This window comes from Antechinus flavipes, chromosome 2 (genome assembly GCF_016432865.1).
Source record: "Antechinus flavipes isolate AdamAnt ecotype Samford, QLD, Australia chromosome 2, AdamAnt_v2, whole genome shotgun sequence".
NCBI classification, from domain to species: domain Eukaryota; kingdom Metazoa; phylum Chordata; class Mammalia; order Dasyuromorphia; family Dasyuridae; genus Antechinus; species Antechinus flavipes.
In genome coordinates this window covers 677488850-677512543 of record NC_067399.1, presented here as the reverse complement: position 1 = coordinate 677512543, position 23694 = coordinate 677488850, and the positions used below count along the sequence as shown (strand labels likewise).

General features: G+C 46.5%; 1 protein-coding gene across 2 annotated transcripts in view; it reads right to left on the bottom strand.

The window, feature by feature from the left end:
* Positions 1–23694, bottom strand: part of DOCK1 (dedicator of cytokinesis 1) — a 467911-nt gene that overhangs the window by 418922 nt on the left and 25295 nt on the right. For both annotated transcript variants that reach the window (XM_051982706.1, XM_051982707.1), the window contains exons 2-6: positions 15026–15109; positions 7672–7712; positions 4381–4436; positions 1870–1966; positions 1422–1570 (exon numbers count right to left, since the gene is read on the bottom strand). In XM_051982706.1, the coding sequence (XP_051838666.1) occupies positions 1422–1570; positions 1870–1966; positions 4381–4436; positions 7672–7712; positions 15026–15109 (427 nt within the window). The remainder of the gene's footprint in view (positions 1–1421; positions 1571–1869; positions 1967–4380; positions 4437–7671; positions 7713–15025; positions 15110–23694) is intronic.

Below are 23694 nucleotides of genomic sequence, written 5' to 3'. Positions count from 1 at the left end.
ACCAGTTGTTCTCTTGAGCAACGGGCCCTCCTTCAACAAGAAGGAATGACCAGATTCCGGATTCCCAGGTCCAATAAATACTGAGTTTGGAGAATGTAAACGAGCCACTTTCAAAGAAGAAATTCATGTGGATCGATGACCAGACAATTCCAGACTCCGAGGGATGGAAGGGCCTCAGCAGCTTTCTCGTCCCGCTCACACGCAAAAGGAATTCCCACTTTGATCTCCCCCACAGCTATCGGTGCAGCCTCCACTGGAAGGCCCCCAAACAGGGGAACGGCCGTCTCTCTAAGCGGCACATTGTCCCGGCTCAGTACAGCCTGCTACACTGTGGGAGACATGGATCAGAGCGTGTGTGCATGCGTGTGTGTGTAAAATATATATTTATGTATGTATGTATGTGTATATATATAATTATACATACACACACAGGATACACATTTTATATATATATATTATATGTATATACATATAATTATACACACATACACATATATCCTACAAGTAAGCTCTGAGGCCTTCTCACTGCAAACCCTACTGCCAGACACTTGGGTTTCTGGGACAGCTTCTCGGGGTTTTAGGGTTACCCCTGAGGTATCACACAGGTGACTAATAGCACCGGCTGGAGCCCTTATCCGGATTCTTCCCTCCCCCAACATTATCAGTTGAGAATCAATTGAGTCAATCAGTTTTAATGACTCAGTGTTAGGACCTCAAGCCTAAATGGACCTTTCTCCCCTCACAAGAGCCATCTTCAACACGCTCCTCCCAATGGCTGCTCTTGCCACTAAGACTAGATTACACGTGATAATGTGATTAACAAAAATAATACAAACGGAATTAGCAATCAACTTCAGAATTCTGATCCCTGCAGCGACCAACTTTGGATGAGGATGAGCCATCCAGGAGGGGTGGTAGCCTACCTAGGCAGAATGGGGCATTTGTTTTCAGAGGGACACCATGTGTTGACTGGCTTTTCTCAATTATTTCTTTGTCACAACTTAGGGCTCTGCTTGGGATGTCTACTTGGGAAGTGTCCAAGATGAAACAAGAGGAATGAGGAAGAATAGGGAAGAAAGGAGGAGTTCTCTACAGCAGGGCTAATTTCATGACCCCCACATTCAGTTTTGAGACCCCATATGTGGGTGCAAACCACAGTTTAAGAAACTGGGCTCCCCAGGATCAAGGTCCCACATCAGACTTTCTGACTAGTATAGGCAGTTTTTGACCAGGTCTCTCTGTATATGTCCCTTAGGTCTCTGACCCTGAGCTGAGAAAACTCATCATTTTAGAAAGCAAAATCACTATTTCCACACTTGGGATTTTGGGCCTCTAACACAAAGCTGGGCCCGACGGCCACAATTTTGGGCAGAGGTAGCACCAGTCAACCCACCAGGGAAAAGGGAGCAGCCCCAACAAACCTGTTTCCATAATCAATCTTTGCTGTGACCTTCTTTTTTAGCTCCTTGAGCTCATCTTGGGGTAAGGTTCCCGAAAGAATCTGGGACCGCCATTCTATGAGATCGTAAATCATGTGTCGGACACTTCGGAACATTTCCCTGTTATCTTGCTGTTGGGATGAGAAGGAAAATAGAGAGAAAAGAGAGTGAGCCATTCGATTTAAATTAAAATATATATACATACACACTCACAGTCACAGTCACACAGTCACACACACATATACACTCACAGTCACTGAGCATGAAAATCCCACTCCAGGGGAGTAAAAGTAATGGCCACAACTGAAGCCGTCCCACCCTGTGCGTCCTTTCTGAGCATAACGTCCTGTCCCCTACGCTTGGGTCTAAGCATTCTTAGGCAACAATGTTCCCCCAGTACATCCAGCACTATCAGAAGAAAGTGACTCACAACGTAAAGCTGCCGCCATATTATCGACCATTCCCGCAGAGTGGTGGTCACCTCCTGGATCAGCGGGAGCTCACTGGGGATGACCGTTTCATGTTGGCTGAAAATGGAACAGTATAAGTTAGAATAAGCAAGCGTGGCCTGGACATCAAAGCAGTTAGCACTCGTGTCTTGTCTGTTCTCTATCTGGGCTGGGGCTGAAGCATCCAGTAATAAAAATCAATGGAAAACCATTGCATAAATCTTAGCTATTAATTACTTTTGTCACAACATGTCTCTTGTCAGCTCCATCCCACATCCAGGGGATCATCAGGTTAGAGACTGAGCAGAAGGACCTTCTTCATTCCAGTGTCTAAGATTTTAAGTGGCTGGTTAAGTGAGTCCTAGGGTGGGTCTTATGGGGCCGGGTAGGTGAGTGTGTGATGTCCTGCCCTCAGTACAGCAGCATGAGGGTCCTCCATCAATGGCCTGACACACAAGCTTGCACCAAATCCTGCTGAAGGGCAATGGACAACCTGAAGATCCCTAATCGGGAGAGATGGCATTGAAGGATGACTGATCTTGACAGTCCTGGGCAGGGTGAGTTTGGAAAGGGAGGCAGGAGACCAGAAGGTGATTGAAGGCATCCACGGGGGAGGTGGAATTGGAAATGGAAATGAAGAAGGTGGGGAAAAGATACAGTGCAGAAAGAGGGGGGATAGTAAGGGGGAAGAGAAGGAGGACTCCATGAGAGAAAGGATATGAGTCTCTTCATGTGGTGGCAAAGGTCTAAGGGAGGCGGAGAGCAGGCTACCTGGCTGAGACAGAATGGGGTGCTCCACGCCGCACAGGGCGGGCGTTATTTGTAGCATCATGGAAGAAAGGGAATCGGGGTTCCTTGGCTCGGCCCCTTAAGACTTGGGTGAACTTAAGATTCCCCTTGCTAAGGCTCAGCCTCCTTACGTATAAAATGGAGGCCCTGACTGACGGACTCTAAGTCTGTTGCAGCTTTAGGACCCACGGAGGCGACAGACTTGAGGGTCCCCGGGCAAAGGCACCAAGGACCTCAGGGAGAGAGAGCGGAGGCGGCGCGCCACGAGTCAAGGACCAGATCAGCGGACGGGGAAGAGGGGCCGGAGTCTGTCTGTACCACATGCAAACACGGCCACGTTTGGGCAGCATGGACTTCGGGCTCCTGGAGCGGGCCCCAATCTTCATGGCGCTCGTTATTAAGAGTCACATACGATTATGTTCAACGAATTCCCATCTGATGATGATGGACAGGTATCTTTTGGAACACTCTGAGCCTGAGACGCCACTAATGAAGATTTAATTCAGTCGACATCACGAGTCTGTGCAAGTTGCAGGCGGCAAATTCTCTCCTGGACTCTTCCTTCCTTTGGAACTTTGCCTATTAAGCATTTTCCCTTCCTAGAAAAAGGCCCCCTCGCAGGTCATGGCCACTTTACACCTCGAAATTATCTGCTTTCGAATTCTGCACGGAGCGACCGGGACCCCCCGGCTAGGCCGTTCCGGACGGTCAAAGTGCCAGACTTAGACAGGCAATTTTGTAATCAGCCAAAGAAATGTCATTATGCAGCAATCATATGATTAGTAATTTTATAATTTACATATTTAACTGAGTGTGAAGGTGTAGTTGAGATAAAAAGGGAAAACAGTTTAATGCCGCCTCCTTCACCGTGATGAAGATGCACCTGGCTAAGAGCTTCCTGTCTTCCCAACGTCCTCTTAATGGCCTGATCCATCAGCTCTCTGACCTCTAGGAAACATACATCAAACGGGACATGGCATAAAAGTCATCTCTAAGACTCAGGCCAGTTCGAATGATCTTGTGATGGAGAGAGCCATCTACTCCCAGAGAGAGGACTGAATGTGGATCACAGCACAGCATTTGCACTTTTGTGTTGTTGTCTGCTTGCATTTTATTTCCTTTCTCATTTTTTTTTCCTTTTTGATCTGATTTTTCCTGTGCAGCAAGGTAACTATAAATATGGATGCATATAATGCATTTAACATATATCTTACCTCGTTTCACATATATTGGATTACTTGCCATCTAGAGGAAGGGGAGGGAAAATTGGTCTTGCAAAGGTTAATGCTGAAAAATTATCCATGCATATGTTTTGAAAATAAACAGCTTTAATTTAAGAAGAAAAAAAAAAAAAAAAGAGTCATCTCTAAGCAGGTCCTTAGAGGGTTTCGCCCTGAATGGGGCTGGTGCGGTTGATGGGTGGGAACACCTCTCGACAAAGGGACTCAGGACATAGGAATGTGCAGGGAAAAGTTGTGAGTCACTGATGGTGGGAGCCACACAAGAAGCCTGCCCGGAGCAGAAAGAGGCCGGCTCTGAGACACGGCCACAGACGGGGAACCCCGGCTCTGCGAAAGGCCCAGCTCACGTGAGGGCCAAAATATGACCAGAAATTCACCTTCCTTCCTCCTCCGAAAAGGGCCAGATTGGCCTCAGCCCAGTGAAGCTTAATAATGACGCTTAAATTCCAAAATTGCACTCACCCTTTTCCTTCTACTATCGCTTCCTTTAGGTGAATGTATGAAGCAGGAAATATGCCCTGGGACACAAAGAAAGAAACAAACGTTAACTTAAATATGAAGCAGATGCATCAGATGGACATCCTGCATCAGTGGAGAATACGGCAGCTCGCATTGGGCCCACATGATCCCAACAATCACGGCAACTGACAGTTTTCTAGTACTTTACACATTGTCTCATCTGATTCTCATAGGGTTCCTGCGAAGAAGCTCTTATTACGATCCCATTTTACAGAAGAGGAAATGGATCCTCAGACAATTTTCCCAACATCACGAACTATTTAAATGTTTAAAGGCAGATTCCAAGCCAAAGCTTCCCAATTCCAAGTTTCAACCACCAAATCATACCCTTGGTTCTTCAAAAGACATGATGAAAGGGAAACAAACATTTAAAATTTAAATCTGGGAAAAGAATCTGAACCCATCCATCCCCAAAAAGGAATAAAAATGCAAATAATGATTTTCATTAAAAGACTTTTTCTCTCCTCTTTATTCTCTGTGAACTCATCCATCCCCAAAAAGGAATAAAAATTTAAATAATCATTTCCATTAAAAGACTTTTTCTCTCTTTTTTATTCTCTGTGACAAGAGCTAGGAGGGGAAGCCACATAGATATGTGACTAGGAAGGTGACGTATAAAAAAGCGATCAATAAAATATTCTAAAATAAAATGAATGAAAGGCTTTTAACTATTAAAAAAAAGAAAATGATCTGCACAAACCACAGTGAGGTTAGTGAGGCCTTAAAGGAATCAGGGAACCATCTATCTTCCAGAGGAACAAATGTATACAATTATTCATCAGCAGGTAGGAGCCAACTACCGTAGAAATAATTTTTGGGGTGGGGAGGGGGAGGGAGAAAGGGATCCCCTAATAACTGTTCTCCTCCAATCACCAAGAAGAATGTTAAAAAATGAGGTCCATGCACCCGAGATGAGGAAGACGGCCCCATTGCCCGGCCCTGTGCGTGGGAAAAGATCAGTTTCTCATCCCTTAGAAAGACTAATACCAGAGACACGGAATGAATTAAAAGCCAAACTTCCTTTCACAACAGGCCAAGCAAATCCCAGAAATGAGCACTGGCTGAGGGCCTGACTGGTCGGACCAGTTCTCAAGAACAGGAACCAGGACATGGCTGCGCTTCAGAAAAGCACTGCCCAAGGAACCCTTTTAAAACTAAGGCAGGCACAGGGGAGTGCTGGAGGCAGAAACAAATACAATCTCAGATACCAACAGGCTAAAAAGCTCAGTCAAGTTCCTTTTCCTCTCTTGGTCTCAATTTGCCCATCTGTAAAATGGGGAGGGGAGAGGCTGGACTCTGGAGGTCTGTTTCTGCTCTTACCCGGAGGCTCATCACAGTCTCCATTCTCTCCCAGCACTGCACTGTTATCTGAATCAGCTCCCTGTGATCTCACAGGCCCCCTTTTCTCGATGACCCTTAATGGCCCCAAACCAGCTCCTGATTCCAACATTCAAGATCTTCCCCACCGTGGCTTACTTGAAGGGAAGACAAGAAAACCTTGCTAAAAGAGCCGCCCCACACGGAGACGGGCTGCCTTGGGAAGAAATGAAGACTAACCAAGATAGTCTCAAAAATCATCATCGATCAGGCCAGAGGGACAATGGCCTCTGTGGCAAAGGAATCACCCGGGAGATGCTCTCTAAGAAGCCCTCTCTTCCCAAGGACACAGTTTTCTCACATTGGGATGGCACAATGGCGGGGAGTCCACTGTTTGCCAGTGGGGCAAGAAAATGGAGCTGAAGTCCAAGGTTCAAGCCCATCCTCTGGCCTCAAGGACCTTGTGTGCAGGATGTAGGGCAGACCACCCCAATCTGGACGTCAATCTGCCATCTGTAAAATGGGGTGATAACACCAGCACTGCCTACCTCACAGGATTCATAAAATGAGAAATTGAGGTGGGAAGAGGTTTTATCAATCATTCAGTCCAATCTGGAACCCGTGATTTTTTTTAATATTATGAAAATAGTATTTTCAATATAATTGGATTTTTTTATATAGTCTATGTGCTCTATTTTCTTTTACTCAGTAAAAAATTTGATTCACTTCAGCAGAGAGAGTAAAAGGAGTCTGTGACAGTGAAAACTTAAGAACTTCCTGCTCCATCCCATTTCTCATCCTCTTACAGGGAAGGAAAGCAACTCTAGCAAGGCAGCAAATGAGGCGTTTGCAATCCAGAAGCACAACTTAAATCCAGAAGCACTGGCTGCAGGGACGGAGCAACAGCTGGGCCAATTAGGAGATAATGAGAACAAAAGTGAAAGAGTGCAACAGAAAAAGATCCAAGAAGCGGCTCAAATGTCCACTTACGAGTGGTCAGCCTGGTTCTGGACCACAGGGGCAAAGCTTCCAAAGCCGTCATTGGCTTTGGTGAAGCTCGAAGGAAAATGGGCCAATTGTACCTGTGGCCTCAGCCAGCTAAGAAGCCCGGAGCCCAGCAGAGAGCAGAGGTCTGGACCTGACCGCGGCAGAGCCGTAAAAGTCAGTGACAAGAAGCAGGGGACAATGGTCGGCTGGAAAACTCTCAGAGCTTAAAAGCCACTGAGACTCAGATTGAGAGCACTGAGCTGTCCTTCACGCAGGTGCTGAATGACCTCTGACCTTCCACCAAGGTGAGCGCCTCCCACTGGGGAAATGGGGCCGCTGGTGTCCAGCCACCGAGCTTCCAGCGGCCTTCATCCCATGCTTTAAAGCAGACCATTTGTTAGACGCCCATCAAGGAGGAATGGCTGAACAAGTATGGTACGCAAAGTAATGGAGTATTATTGTTCCATAAAAAACAATGGACAAGCTGGTTTCAGAAAGGCCTGGAAAGATTTACATCAACTGATGCTGAGTGAAACAAGCAGAACCGGGAATACATTGTACACAGAATGGCAAGACTGTGCGATGGTCAACTAGGGAAGACCTGGGTCTTCTCCGTGATCCAAGGCAATCCCAATAGACTCTGGGCAGAAAATGCCATCTGCAGCCAGAAAAAGATCTGACTGAATGTAAATCAACACATGCTCTGTTCACTTCTTCTTTCTGGGTTTTTTCCCCTCTTCCCATAGGTTTTTTCCCTTTTATTCTGATCTTCCTCTCTCAACATGATTCATACAACAGGGTATATTAAAATAAATGGATAAAAATTAAATAAATAAACTGTTTCTTTTTCTAAACTGGAAGTGACCAAAGAATGCCAGAATTTAGGTGTTCTTTCCCAGGTTTAAAAGAGGAAAGTTTGAGATGACTTACCTTTTTAGACTTTTTCCTCAAAGTATATCCTCTGTACCACCCTAAAGAAAGAGAAAAAGGGGAATAAGAAATCAGTCCATCCAAAGGCATACACTATCTACTGTATCAGCACCTGAAAATAGCAGAAAATGCACATCACACCAGTCAAGAAGTCACATCAACAAGCATGTATTATGCACCTACTGTATGTCAGGAAGTGTGCTAAGCCATGGGGATATAAGGAAAGACAAAAAAAGAATGTGGATCAATCTAATGGTAGAAACAACATACAAACAATTTCATCTACACAAGATGACACCAGGATAAGAAAATAGGTGTTAATCAACAATCAACAAATCTGTGGACTGACAACAATACTAATCAAATACATCAGAACTTTATGCAGAAAAAGAGTTAATAGGATCTAAAATAGGTCTTCTTGGAATCAGTATTTGAACTTTAGTGGAAAAATAGAATGACATCATTCTGATTTGTGAAGTGCACTTAGCATAATTAAAGGCAATTTCTTTATTCAAAAAGTACATTACTTTTTCATAAAATGTGCTATTTTCCTGCTTTCTTTGAATTCACTTTTACTACTTTATCTAACATTCATTCATTCAACAAAAGCCAGGAAGGCAGAGACACTGACTTGGTTCTGGGAGTACTGATGATGACAACAGTAAGAACAATAAATCATACACAGCACTCACTCTGCACTAAGTGCTTTATAATTATCATCTCATTTTATCTAAATAACCACATAGTGCCTGTCCTCAGGGCACTTATATTCTAATCAAAAAGAAACAACAGTAAAGACAAAATTTATGCACCTTGCATGGGAAAGGAAGTAAGGAGTCTCTTCTGTGTCCACCTTTTAGTTGATACTTTTGGTTTGCAATAAAGCAGTAATTCAATAATAGTCAGGTGTTTAGAGAGCGAATCCAAGTTTTCCAGGTATTTGACAATCACCTTTGGGACTCACGAGGGAGGAAGGTGCCATAACAATAATAGCATTTCATGAGGAAATCGATGGTGGCCAGTTAAGGTGGGACAGGCCGCAGGAGGCCAGCAGCGGCTGGATTTTAACTCGGGTCTTTCTGCACTATCCCTTTCGTGCCTTCACCTTAATATGAAGGTGTTGCCCGTGGGCTGGTCCGAGGTCCGAGATCTCAGCTGCATTTCCCGGAGCCAAACATCGGCCAGCCTTCCCAAGCCCACATCAGAAAAGGCAAAGGAAGGCTAACAAAGAGTGGAGGCAGCTAGTCCAAGGTGGTGCTTATTTCAACCTAAATGAATTCATGAGGGTTCATGGAACACGGGGCTCTGATTCAGGCTGAGTTCTGGAGATCAAGCTGCCCCTGACCCAGGATGGATGGACAAACGGGCACCTATTTTCTGCCAATCAGTTCCCTGACTCCCTGACTGTGTAAAATAACTGTTACACTAGTTAATTCTAAGGACTGTTTTTACAATGGAGCAATCAAACTTCAGAGCATTTATGAAGCACCTACTGTGTCTCCCCTTCCATGCTGGAAGGGACCTTAAAAAGAACACTTTTAAAAAGGAAGAATGACATTCAAGGAAGACTCCATGGATTGATATCTAAAGAAAACTAAATGATGCTTTTCAACAATCTTCCTGGAGAGTGGGGGAAGTCAAATCTTCATAACCATGAAGAATTTTATGAATTTTTATGAATATTTATGAAGGCTTGATTAGAAAAAGTTGCCAAATGACATAAGAGTGGCAAATGCCGTCCCCGTGTTCAAATGGAACTGTCGGAAATGATCGGCAGTGAAGCCTGGGGTCAACCTGACATTTCTCTAGAATAGATCACAGATCACTTAAAGAGATGATTGGTGTGTTTGTGGAAAAGCAATCAGGGATCACTGAGTGTCACTGCAGGTTCCTGGAAGAGGAAGCAACTTAATTCCCTTTACGCGTAGAATCATTGGACTGAACAGAGGTGACATGGGAGAGATGAAGCAGGCTGCTAGCAGCTAAATATTCAAATCTTATTTTTCTGAACAAGGAAAAATAAGACAAGTGAGGAGAGAGGGCAGTTCAGTAGCTGCAGAGCTGAATGCGAGGATATTGATGAGGGGACTCGGATCAATCTAGAGGAAAACACGAGACTCTGTACTCAGGCCTGGACTAGTCAACATTTTCACCAGTAATGGGATCGTGATGTTGAAAGCAGGCTTATCAAACCTAAAGAGGGATGACACAAAACTACGAGAGCTAACAAAATTCAAAAGGATTTTCAATAGAGTTAATAAGATAAAACTAGTAAGTGGGAATAAAGTCTTACATTTACATTAAAAATGTTGTGAATTAAGGAAAATTAGTTTGCAAAGTTGCACTAATATTAGCCCCTATTTTAATGCCTTCTCCACTGGTCATGCAAAGCCACATCTGGAAAACTGTTGGAGCCCTGGACCGACAGGATCAAAGAGGACATCAAGCAGAGGTTAATCCAGATGTTAAATTCTGAGATCAGCTACTTCATCCCCCTCCTGGTGGAAACCATAATGCCGAGAGCTCTGGAAACTGTGCCACAAGATGAAGAGTGAAATAAGCTAAGGGGGCCAATCTGGACAAAATTTAGGGGCTAAAAAGAGGGCACCGACCACTCGCTATCTCTGAAAGTCTGAAGCGCTGCCATTTTAAGAGATGGTTTGTTTTGTACAAATGCTAGGGCCCAGGGCTTATTTAGCAGAATGGCTGGCATTACTTAATATTTATTGAGATACTGAATGAATAAGGAAGATTTTAATTTAAAGAAAAAGCTGTGCTGTGCTGGATTATGTTGTGTGGTGTTACAGACAGTATCAACAGAATTTTTAGGATTTATTAAAATGTCCCTAGCCAGAGATTTCTAAGAACTATGGAATTAGCCAGTGGCTATGAAAATGTTGGGCAAACACTTGGCAACGTATAAGTATTTTGGGGACTGTACTAACTACCTGCCCTAGATTTTTTTAACCTGCTATCTCTCACAAGCAGGAGCCCTAAATGGCCCAGTAGAACATTCCATTTTGGCCTTTGTTTCCCCACTCCCTAGCAGAGAGTCTGGTACGTAGCAGGTACTTAATAAATATATATGGACTTAAATGAAAGAGACTTCCAGCTCCATTATTTTCCATCTAAGCTGCCACTTCTGATCTACTTACTTCCTAACTCTGCCAAGGACCCAGGAAAATGAACCTTCCAATGCGAAGGCTAATTCGCCCTCTGATCCTTAAATAAAGAAATCTCATCTAAAAACCATATTCTCTGTAGTAAGCTTAATGACGTCCTAAAAATTACCACCAAGCAGAGGAGCGTGTCATATGATATACCAAAATTGATTTTCTCATAGGGAAGGAGAAATGCTATTATCGATGCAGAACTCCAGTAGAGGGCTATAAAAATAAAAGGGGGACAGCCATCCAGGTCTACGAAAGGGCCAAAGTGTGGAGACATATTTGTTTTCTAATTCATCATAAGCAAGTAAAGCTGTGCAGGAGGAGGTGACCCCTGTGCTGACAACTTTAGAATGACAAATGCCTCCTTCTGGGAGTAAAAGCTCTGGGTGAAAGCTCAGCCATTAATGGAAGGACAACGCCATCCTAACAAAAGCCAAGATGGAAGCCAGCGAGATAACTCTGTCCAAATCCATATCCCAACGTGATACGTAAGCCAAAGGGATCTGACCTTTTTGCACCCACTATGTCTCGAGCGTTGGGCTACACGCTGGGGCCACAAAGACAAAAATACAAGTGTACAAGTCACTGACCTCAAAGAGCTTTCATTCTAATGGAAAATAATGGAAAGGGCCACTAACGAATAAATACCCACTGGAACTCTCTATTTACAACACTGTTTAATATCAATGGATGCTTTAAAAAGCTAATCATGAAGTAAAATGGGAGTTTCATTATTAAAATGGCAGCATAAGTGAATCTATTTGGCTGGGATTTTGTTCTCTTTTTCCTCCTTTCCTTTTTTTTCTTTAAAAAAATATTCCTTGTTCTGTAAGAAACAACCAGCAGGATGATTTCAAAGAAGCCCGGAGAGGCTTACAGGAACTGATGCTGAGTGCAATGAGCAGAACTAGGAGATCATCATACACTTCAACAACAATACTATACGATGATTAATTCTGATGGACGTGACTCTCTTCAACAATGAGATGATTCAAACCAGTTCCACTTGTTCAGCGATGGAGAGAGCCATCTACACCCAGAGAGAGACTGTGTGGACACAACATAGCATTCTCACTCTCTCTGTTGTTGTTGGATTGCATTTGTTTTCTTACCCAGTTTTTTTTTCCTTCTTGATAGGATTTTTCTTATGCAGAAAGATAACTATAAATATGTGTATGTGTGTGTATATATATATATATATATATATATATATATATATATATATATATGTATGTATATATATATGTATATATATGTATATATGTATATATACATATATATATATATATGTTGGATTTAATATGTATTTCAACATATTTAACATGAATTGGTCTACCTGCCATCTAGGAGAGAGGATGAAGGGAAGGAGGGGATAATTTGGAACAGAAAACTTTGCAAGGGTCAATGTTGAAAAATTACCCATGTGTATATTTTGTAAATAAAAAGCTTTCATAAAATAAAAAAGAAAAAATATATTCCTGTTATATGACAGGCAGTCTGAGAAAGAGAAGGATGCAGGGAGAAATTTAAGTGACACAAAACCCAAAGCTATCAGTAAGATTTATTCTAAAATAAGATTAAGCAAAATAAAAGGGAGGCACGGGAAAGTGAACAGAAAGCCAACTAGTCTCAAGGTCAGGGGGTCATCATAGAGTTCCTTCCTGCTCCCCAGGGTCAATGGCTCCACTCCATTGAGCCACACAAAGAGATGGGCAGTCTTGAACTCCATCACTCTCCATAAGCGAACCCCTTCCAAGATTAAAATCCCAAAGTTTCTCAATTCAATCCTAATTTCCCATCACACATCTCTCCTTGCTCCTTCTGACTCCTAAAACTAATCTTCATCAGTTCCTTAGACCATCCACACTGCTAATGTCCTACTTTGTCCTCCTTTCCCAAGTCTTGACTTGATCTTGACCAAATGGTCTTGACTTTCAAGATCATTAGGTTACCAGTCCTGCTATGCTGCCCTCTACAAACCTTTCCTCCCTTCTCATCTCTGCTCACCGTGGGGTTGATGACTCTAACTCCCCTTCCCAGTTCTAGACTTTGAGAGTAGGCAAATATTTTTAAAAATCAAACTACCCAATGACACAGCTACTGGATCTCTACTGGATCACAATTACTGGATCTCTACAGGATCACAATTTACATAAAGAGACTCTCCTTGTGCCCCAAAGAAGAGCTTGGGCTCCATGCCAGAAAAACCCCTTTCTGAATTTCTGTCTACCTTAAGTGATCTGCCACCGCGGTGCAGCCCAGATGAGGGGCTAGAGCAAGAACAAAAATGGAAAAGGAGCAGAAAAACCCCTCCCAGGGCTGAGCTCCTGTAAGATGGGCATCTGCTCCTGCTGCCTCACATCTGGTTCCAGGCAAGGCGAACTTGAAGAAAACAGATTTCACAGAGACTATTTTAAGTGTAAAAGGTACAAATGGAATGAAAGTCTCTGACAGCATGAGTCAGACACAGAAATAGCGGCGGTGGGACACTGGTATTTTAATAGATCTAGGCTTCCGAGAGGTGTCTGAAAAGAACAGACAGACCTGTCACAGCCTGCTGGAAACATGGCGGCCAAGGGCCCTCATGCTCTCTGTGCAAAGTGAATCCTCAGACGTGAACTCTGGGCCCGAGCTAGAGCTCGTCAAAGGAGGGCGGGCAGTCACTATGGAGTGCCCCCCTCAACATCCCTGCCTGGTACGAAGGGCAGGCCAGTATCCAAGGGTGATCATGGATCTCGTGGGTTTGTCTGAAGCCCCCAAAAGGCAACTCCCAAGAAGAGATGGTCAGAAGCAAACGAGGGAGGGAAGGGGAGCAGCTTCGTGGGTGGTTCTGAATTCTTTGTGGATCCCTGGGATATTTCCAGATATGGCGAGGGCCACGGCTCTGCCGTCCTCCCTCCCCTCCTCTCAACTACTATCAATTCAGCCCTGTTTACAAAAGCTCGTATCTGGTACAAACATTCATTCTGTTTCTATACGGGGTGGCGGGATGGCTCAGAAAACAGAGCACCCGGTGGAGGCGGGAAGACTCCCTTTCTGAATTCAAACCTGGCCTAGGAACTTACTGGCTGTGTGACCCTGGACCGGTCACTCCACCCCAGCTGCTCACCAAAAAAATAATCAATTAGGTGCCAAGTCTAGGGGGACAAGTCGTTTACCTTTTTCATGCTACAGATGATTCTCTCAGATTCTAAGTCCCAGAGAAAGTTGTGATGCGCTCACAGAGGAAGTTTCTTCCCCAGCCAGGACCCTTGGCCAATGTCATACAAGCCACTCCTCTGCCTCATTTCGAAGGCCCTGCGTTAGCACTGACTTATTAGTTATTAATACTCATTAGCGTGCCCAGGCTAATGGGAATATCAAGAGGTGATGTTTGCAAAGCATTAAAGTGCTATAGAAGAGCCGGTCATCATTACAGTATTGTTGTTATTGTTGTTATTGTCAGTATTTTAAAAATACTGATAAATCTGCGTCTGATTCTGAGAACAGACACGTCATCCCATCCCTAGGCCGTCCTTTAGTATTATTGCTTTCCTCTTCCACAGTAAAAGCCCCAAACAAAGGTTTCTTGTCACATTGACATTCATAAAGTGGCGAACTCAAACCGACCGTCCGAAAAGCCAAGGACTCCGAAAATCAGCGCCCGTCTCCACCCCTGGGCCGCATGGCACTGCCCCTGCTCATCACCCAGCCTGCCACCATCCCACTCACTCTGGACCCAGGAGGGGAGGGGAAGAGCAGCTCCCAGGGACTCTCAGTCAGACCATTTAGCAGCCCAAACCGAGCCCCGCCCCCTCCTCCCGCCCCTCCAGATCCAAGCGAGCCCCAGAAACCAAAATAACAGCAAATGTCCCGGCCTTTCCAAGTGGCGGGAGAATAAGAATTCAGCTCCACAGCCACTTACGAGAAAGGCACGGAATTTTTAACAGGCACATAATTGTGTCAAAGGAACATTTAGAAGCTAAAATAATGGCCCTGTAGAGCCGAGTTTCTCTTAAGAATATTTTATTTAAATGATAGCAAACCTCTGCACTAAAGCAGAGGCAGCATTCACTAGGCAGAAAAAAAGGGGGGGCCATTATTAATGTGCCGGAAAAAAATAGCCAAGTCCATTAGGTACAGAAATATGCGCACCTCCCGCTCCCTCCTCCCATAATGCCGCAGTGCCCCAATGGCGGACCTACCTTCGAACGTTTCCAAGATGTGCACGGTGTCACCAATTTGCAAAGAAAGTTCATCAGCGCCCCTGGCATCGTAGTTATAAAAAGCTGCAGAAAAGGAGGGGAAAACTATTAGCAAAAACACTCAAGGTACCCTCAATAAAAGTCATTGTTGTTATTTAAATATGGGGAAAAAATCAGACTTTTTGCTCTGGTGAAACGTCAGGAAAGGGCCTTCTTCTCATTTGTTTTCCCCAATGTAAATCTAAAAGGCTTCATCCAAAGCCCAGGCCGGGTGCCCGAGAACCTCCCATGATCCTCCTCTCATCGTAGGCTATCCCCATCCAAGAAGTTACTTTGTATTTACTTTGTGTTTACTCTGTGACAAAACACAAGAGACACTTTGGCCAGACTATGGAAAGCTGCTGTGATTGGGCCCAACCGGTCCAGAAAACAGCTGGAGCTAAGCTAAGAAGTGATCAGTCTCACTGCGGGGAGGGCGGAAGGAAAGACATCAAAGTGTTTGGGGGATACTTTTGTAGCTTCTTCTGTCTAGACTTGCCCTGTATACAATGTATCCTGCGGTAGAAGGGAAACAACTGGAGGGCAGGAGCAAGCCTGGGCTTTCTTACTATTGCTCCAGGGACAGTGGGAGCCTCCAAAGATTCATGAGCAAGGGGGGTGCCACAGACATGCAGATACTGCAGGAGGGTGATTTGGATTCCAGGTGGAGAATGGATGGCAGAGGGCAAAACAGCGAGACTATTCTGAGGTCCTGGGCCTTCCCGGAGAGCAGCCGCCATGACGGCCTGAACCAGGGAGGCTGAGGATGGCGGAAGGAAGGGACTTCCCAAGAGCCGGTGCAGAGGGAGAACCAGCAAGACCGGGCAAGTGATCCCAGAGAGCTGAGGGACAGCTGAGCTCACAGCTGAGATGACGTTAGGATCAAAGGAGATCTCTGCAGAGAGCCTGGCACCCAGAAGGAGCAGGGGCTCAGTGAGGCCCCCTTCTCTCCCCTCCCCCTGAAATGAGGGAGCTGGGAGAAGGAGCGAGCTTGAGAGGAAATTTGGGCTCTGGGAAGCTGGGGGTCACCACAGGACATCCCCGTGGACACGTCCACCAAGACAGGGAATGGTCCAATGTCATTAAGGTCAAGAAACTTCTAGAATGAATGTAGAGATCTGGAAGGAAACTTGTCAAATAATGCAAAGGAAAAAAAATTAGATTTCAAAAGCAAGAATGAGTGAGAAGTAACCCAGCCAGATGACAATTACAGCCGGAGAAAAGAAAAAGCATTGAAGACCAAAAGGGACCCAGAGGGATCGACAGTCCAGCTGTTGTGGCCATTTTATTTGTGGAAGCTCATTTATTCAAATGTAACAGTTGTAAAGCAAGCTCATTTGGGCTAGCTGGTCTTTAAAGTTAAATGGATAATAAATAATTAATTTCTTTTGCAAAATGTCCAAAAATCAAGCAAAAACATGAGTAGAAATGACGGGTACTATGGTCAGCTGGGGAAAGCCCTAAGCTGGACCTCTGAGACCTTCAGGTCAAATCCCTATTCTGGAACCTAATGTCTGGGTGACCTTGGACACGGCCCTCGGCTGCATCCTCCATCGCCCTTCCACATGGGCGATCCTACGGCCCTTCCCATTGCTGACACTCTCTTAGGGCCGGATGAGAGTTCAGACGCAGAGAGTTCAGTTACACTGAAGAAACTGAGCTTGTGTCCCCTGAAGTCACATAAGGACAGCGCCAGAACAAAGCCTCAGCTCAAGTCCTGAGGGTCCAAAGCCAGCGCTCATCGGCCACCGAGCTGCCCCTCAATGATGGCTCAGCCTAAACTGAGCTGGGCTAGGGATCCCCAGATCTCTCTCCCATCATCCCCCCCACTTGCCACTGCTCCCAGAGCCGGCCGCAAACCCCCTCAAATAAACCTCAGCGGCTCCACACGGGGCGCCATCCGGGGCAGCCCTGTCGCCACGCAGCCGGACGCCGCAGAAACCCGGCCACGTGAGACAAGGTCCATCAGGCACTTAGCGAGCCCTCGAGGGGACAGAGAGGTACATGCAGCCCAGAGAGCCGCCCGAGCTGGGGCCAACAATCAGGACCCACATCCTGCTTCTATGCAGGCGCCGCCCTCACGACTGGGTCGCAGGCGATGCTCACTAAGTGAGTTCACGGAAACTCCGAGGCCTTCGTCTTTCCTCGCCCCTCACCGAGACCACCAGACTTCTGGGCTGAGAACCATTCGGTAACTCTGCACCATGGGCCACAGCGAGCTCTGTGACAAAATGAGCCGGGGGGATGGGAAAGCCGCCTGAAAGGCACAAACACCCAACCCCCCGCACCCACATCTGAGCCTGAGAGATCGCTGCAATTTAGGGAGAATCGGGGTTTTCAAAGGTTCAAGAGGCAGCGTGCCTCCGTTAGGCCTTCCTGGTTTTAATATCTCAAACGTCCTTCTAGCAGCAAGATGCCCCGTAGCAATGTTTCACATAGAGTTTGGATATGAAAATCGAAGAAGCAATATGAATAATTAAAGGAAGGGGGGGGCTGTAATAATAAAAAAAGGAAAAGTCATTTACACTTATTCTATATATACGTACGTGAAATTGCCTTTCATGAAAATCCTCCGATACCTCCTCATAGCATGGAGGTGACCTGAGCTCTTCTAGCGATCCGCCAACAGAATAAGCTCAGTACTTCCCAGCAAGCCGGGAAGGCTTCAAAGCCCAGAGTACCCAAATGTCTACCAGGGGGCACCCAATTCAACTCAAAAAAGATAATATATCATAATAACAAATTAAAATAATAAAAATGAAAATAATAATAATAAATAAAAACAAAAACACCCACTACTTACAAGGTATTAGAATATGTGTTGGGGAGAGATTTCTTCAGAAAAATAAATCCCTGACCTCAGAGAGCTTACAGTCTACCAGACCACCGGACATTCACTCAAATAAAGAATACAAGGAATACTACGGAAAAGGGAGAACGATTAGCTGGGTAGGTCAGGTGAGACTTCATTGAGGAGATGGTCTCCAACGTGGGCACTAAAGGAAGACCTCGGGTTTCAGAAATTAGTGACTTCCCTCCGAGATGACCCCAAATTTAGTCCATATATTTCCTGTTTATACATTCACACATACGTTCATATGAAGGGGAAGGGCAAAGAATAAGGCTGACAAGTTGGGGGGAGAGAGACGGGGGTGCCCTTGGGTCCCCACTTAAAAGATCTAGAGTTCTAGATAATGGGCCGTCACCAAAGGATTTGCAACAGGGGAGAAGGCGTTTATTTGGAATTGATGATTTTTGGAAAATTTTTATGATTAAACATCTGGCACACGTATTTGACAGGCAAGGAAAAAACCACGTATCCATCCCCTGGACAGGCTCGAACACAGGATTAACTCTCACCTGCCCTTGGCCAGAGATGAATTTGCAAATCAGACTTGAATATTACCCGTTTTCACACTTAATTCTGTTCATAAGGCAAGAGATGCTGGCAAGAGATCCAGCCAGGCCAGATGGAATCTCTGTAACCTTCCTCCCTCGCAGGAGGAAAGTGGGTCTAAATGCAGCCGGTCCCGATGTTCCCTGCACTCCCTTACAGATGGGGCCTTCACCGCTGGGGGTCCGGGGCCCTGAAAGCCCGCTGGGCAAACACTTCTGCACACAGGCCTTGGGCCAGGTGTGAGCGTCACCAAGACAACCCATTCTCAGCACTTTGTGGGGCAGCCAACCCAGGCCGTGCACCCAGGCTGGGGGAACCCCCGCGCACCCAGGCTGGGGAAACCCCGCTCTGTTGGGGACGCCCAGACAATCTCCTCCATTCAATTCTACCAGAAGTTAGTGCGCATTGCTGAAGGTCTAATATGTTTTGGCTCCCTGCCGGGTCCTGAGGACACAAGGCCGAGACGGTACTTTGCTAGGGAGAGAGAGAGAAAAGGGAAAGGTGGAACAGATAGGTAACAGATGGAAGGAGAGAGAAAGAGACAGAGAGAGAGAGAGGGAGAGGGAGAAAGAGGAGGGGGGACAGAAAGGGAGACTAGGGGGAACTGGGGGGAAGAGAGTCCCTGCAATCTGGCACACAGCAGGTGCTTACTAAGTGCTTGATTAGTGAGGGCCTAACTGGTAAATGGAGTCAGCAGTCCTGAAGCCTTGAAGGAGGAGGCCACCATCCATGGGGTCCTGCACTACACTTGGGCCGGCAGGGCTCTTGATGACCTTTGCCCTTGCAAGCTTGTTTTGGGGGTTTCAGGCCTGCACTAAACAGAGCGTGCCCGTGTAGCCTCCATGGGATACCCTAGTTCTGCTCAGAGGCCGTTCTGACTATTTCTGGGACAAATTCTCTCAGGGTGCTCCATCCTTCACGAGAACTCTCCAAGAAAGCAACCTCGGGGCCCATAGCTCTAGAACCCCAAGGTTCCTGGGCCAGGAACCTCATTTGACAAGGGGAAGGAGCACAAGCCTGAGAGAAGCGGCAATGATCCAGGCCGGCGTGGGGTCTGAGCCAAAAATGAGCATTCTCACCTTGGGACCACTGACTCCATTTATATTTTGATCTCTGTATTTCGTGAGAAGATTTCCTCAGTCAGCGCAGTGCTGGACCTTGTCCACTGAAGAAGGTGATTCTGGGAAGGCATCTGGGGACTTGAACAAACCACTGCCACCGGCCCCCTAAAGAAGGCTGGATGGTCCCGGGCTCGGGGGCAGGGCTCTCTCAGAGCCCCACAGGAAAGCCACTGAGCACCAGGAGCTGAAGCCCCACAGACAGCAATGGCTGGATGCCCTCACTCTCACTTCCATTTTTCTTTTTATTGAGGATGTTATGCGCTCATCTCCACCACTGTCATCTCCAAGCCCCCTCTCCCAACCACTCTCCAAGATGACAAAGCTTATCTAGGTTGCTGAGAGACATCAGAGGCCATAACCATCCGTGGAAGCTCCCCACACTCATGACATCACAGGCTCCAGGGGATCGCGGAGGCCCGAGGAATAGACTCTGGCCATGAGTGTGTCAGGAGGTCAGAGACCTAAGGGGAGCCTGGTCAAGGTAATAAGAAAATGTAAATTATCCAAAACCAACTGTCAAGATTAGAAGGGAAGCAGACAGCTGGGAACAACATTTTACAGCCAGTGGTTCTGATAAAGGCTTCATTTCTAAAATATAGAAAATATTTTTCTACATTTGCTATATTACATATATCTTATATATACAATATTACTCAAATTTAGAAGAATACAAATCATTTCCCAATTGATAAATGGTGAAAGGATATGAACAGGCAGTTTTCAGATGAAGAAATTAATGTCATTTCTAGTCATATGAAAAAATGCTCTAAATCACTATTGATTAGAGAAATGCAAATTAAGACAACTCTGAGATACCACTACACACCTGTCAGATTGGCTAAAATGAAAGGAAAAGATAATGCGGAATGTTGGAGGGGATGTGGGAAAACGGGGACACTGATGCATTGTTGGTGGAATTGTGAACACATCCAGCCATTCTGGAGAGCAATTTGGAACTATGCTCAAAAAGCTACCAAAATGTGCATAACCTTTGATCCAGCAATGTTTCTACTGAGCTTATATCCCAAAGAGATACTAAAGAAGGGAAAGGGACCCACATGTGCCAAAATGTTTGTGGCGGCCCTGTTTGTAGTGGCCAGAAACTGGAAACTGAGTGGATGAGAATGACTAAGTTATGACACATGAATGTTGTGGAAGATTATTGTTCTGTAAGAAACAATCATGAGGTGATTTCAGAGAGGCCGGAGAGACTGACAGGAACCGATGCTGAGGGAAGTGATCATTGTACACGGCAACAACAAGACTATGTGACAATCACTGTGACGGACTTGGCTCTTTTCAGCAGTGAGCAATAGACTTGTGATGGAAAGAGCATCCACATCCGGAGAGAGAAAATGATGGAGACTGAATGTGGATCAAAGCACAGTATTTTCACCTTTTCTGTTTGCGGGCTTGTTTCTTTCTTTCTTTCTCATGTTTATTTTCCCTTTGGTCAAATATGAAAACAGATTTTAATAAATTGTACATATTTATCTTATTATCAGACTGTTTGCTGCCTTGGAGTGAAGGGAGAGAGGGAGAAAAATTTGGAACACAAAGTCTTACAAAAATGAACGATGAAAATTATCTTTACATGTATTTGGAAAATAAAGCACTATTGAAAATTTTTAAAAACTTAAAAGAGAAATTAAAAGCTTAATTCTAAGTAGTGAATTTTACTCCAAAAAAAAAAAAAAAAGTAAGATATTTTTCATGAGCCACAAGCAGGAAGATCATGGGCCTTCGGCTGATTTGGCAGTGAGTGGGGAGTGAGTGGAGAGAGCCCCCCCCAGGGGCTGGGAAGCAGAACTGGGACAAGAGAATCTGACTCAATCCCCCCCACCCAGGACTTTCCAAACAGACAATTCCGTCCCTGCCGGCCTCCTGTCTCTAGCTGGACGTCCACATCCTCTAAAGGCTCAGCTACGGAGAGAAGTCAGAAAAGGAAAGGGACCTGCCCAAAATGGCGGAGCTTCCGCCTGCAAGCCGGGCCTCCTGCCTCCAGATCCCCAGCGCACCACTGGCCTGTGCTTTCTGCCCCGGCCCCCTCTCTCTCTCAGGGGCTCCAAATCCGGGACCCTCCCAGCGGTACCCGCCGAGCAGCAGCCGCTCTCCAGTACTGGGAACACTGGCTGCTGAGTGGGAGGTTCTGGGTCCAAATGCTTCCTCTGGCACTTCCTGCCTCAGGTGACTTTGGGCCAGTCTCAGGTCAGTTTCCTCTGCTACAAAATGGGTTTATTTGTCTAGACTGTCCAAGGGCCCCTTCCAACTACGGCCTCCGTGGAACGGGGATTCAAAAAAGGAAGGAGAGACGTACGGAAGACAAGGGCCGTTCCCATCCTCCATCGCTGTATTAGCATTTTGTTGCATAAAAGTAGGACTCCCCTCATTTTATCTAGCACACTAGCACAGCGTCAGCACAGAGCATGGGAGCTCCAAGGCCAGAGACTTGGGTTCAAGTGCCGGCTCCATCAGCCCTTCTCCATTTAACTAGCCTCGGGTCCCAGTCCCTCCTTGACATTTAATTCAGAAGATATGCATTCAGTCAATCCACAAGCATTTATTAAGCACCTAATGTGTGCACGACAGGTGCAGCTACAAAACAGAATGAGCGGTCCCTGTTTTTGTGGAACTTGCCATTTAATTCAGAAGATATGCATTCAATCAATCCACAAGCATTTATTAAGCACCTAATGTGTGCACGACAGGTGCAGCTACAAAACAAAATGAACTGGTCCTTGTTTTTGTGGAACTTGCCATTTAGTTCAGAAGATATGTATTCAGTCAATGCACAAGCATTTATTAAGCACTTAATGTGTGCACAACAGGTGCAGCTACAAAGCAAAATGAACCAGTCCCTGTTTTTTTCATAGAACTTGCCATTTAATTCAGAAGATATGTATTCAGTCAATCCACAAGCATTTATTAAGCACCTAATGTGTGCATGACAGGCACAGCTACAAAACAGAATGAACGGTCGGTCCCTGTTTTCGTGGAATTTACACTCCACAGGGAAACAACACACACACACGAATACACACACGCGCATTCACATAAACACACAATGGAATAAACACAAGGAAGTTGGCAGGGGCAGAGAAGCAGGAAAGGCTTTGAATTGAGGCTCTTGACGCACCAAGCCGGCCCCACACTAGACACGGAGGGGCATCCGAGGATACGTGGCGGACAAAAAAGCCTCCGTTATTAGAGGGTAAACAAGAAGCCAATCATTCTCGCAGCGGCCAAACAAGGGAGGACATCCGTGTCCGGGCCGGCTCCGGCCCCCCCAGCCCGACGCAGTCTGGAAGCCGGGTGGGTGTTGGGTAAGCGACGTGGAATCCGGGGCCCGGCGGGTAGGAACAAGTCCTCGGAGCCTGCGCCACAAGGCTCGGCCCCTTCCCACCCTGCGACCTACGGGCACACGGTCCTCCCCGGCCGGCCCGGGAGGAGCAGCAGAAGCCGTCTCCGCTCCTAGCTGTGGCCCCTGCCGAGGGCGGCAGAGCGGGCCCACACGCCAGGAAGGCCGGCCTCGCCCGGGGCCCCTGCGGCTCCATGGGAAGCCGGGGGCCGCCTTCCTGTGCCTCGCTTCCCCCCATGACTTGCTAATGAGCTTCTCCTCTCCCCACAGAAGGCCTGACACAGAGCACTCAGTGTTCCAGCGCCTGGTGAATAAACACTGGGAGTACATGCGAGGGCTTGGCCCCGCGCCCAGGGCCGGGGAAGCGGGCCATTGTCCCCCTGGGAGGCAGAGGCCTGGAGACGCCGGGAAAGCCGGCCCTGGTCCCGCTGAGGGCGGGCGCCCGGGGCCTCACCTGCCGGCGGGGAAGGCCTCTCTCAGCCTGCTCCTACCTGCCCGGGGCTGGCCCTCCTCGCGGCCTCCCGGCTTTCCCAGAACCAGGGGAGGGGCCTGGGCCAACCCACTCACCTTATGGGGGGGACTGGGGCCCAGAGAGGGCAGGAACAGAACCAGAGAGGCCCAGGGAGGACAAGGATTCAAGGTTCCATCCTCCGCCCCAGGCCGCCTCCTAGGCTTCCTGTCGGAGGAGCTGAGGGACTCACAGGAGCACCACTGAGAAGGGAAAGAGGCCTTGGACCCTGTAGCCCTCGTTAGA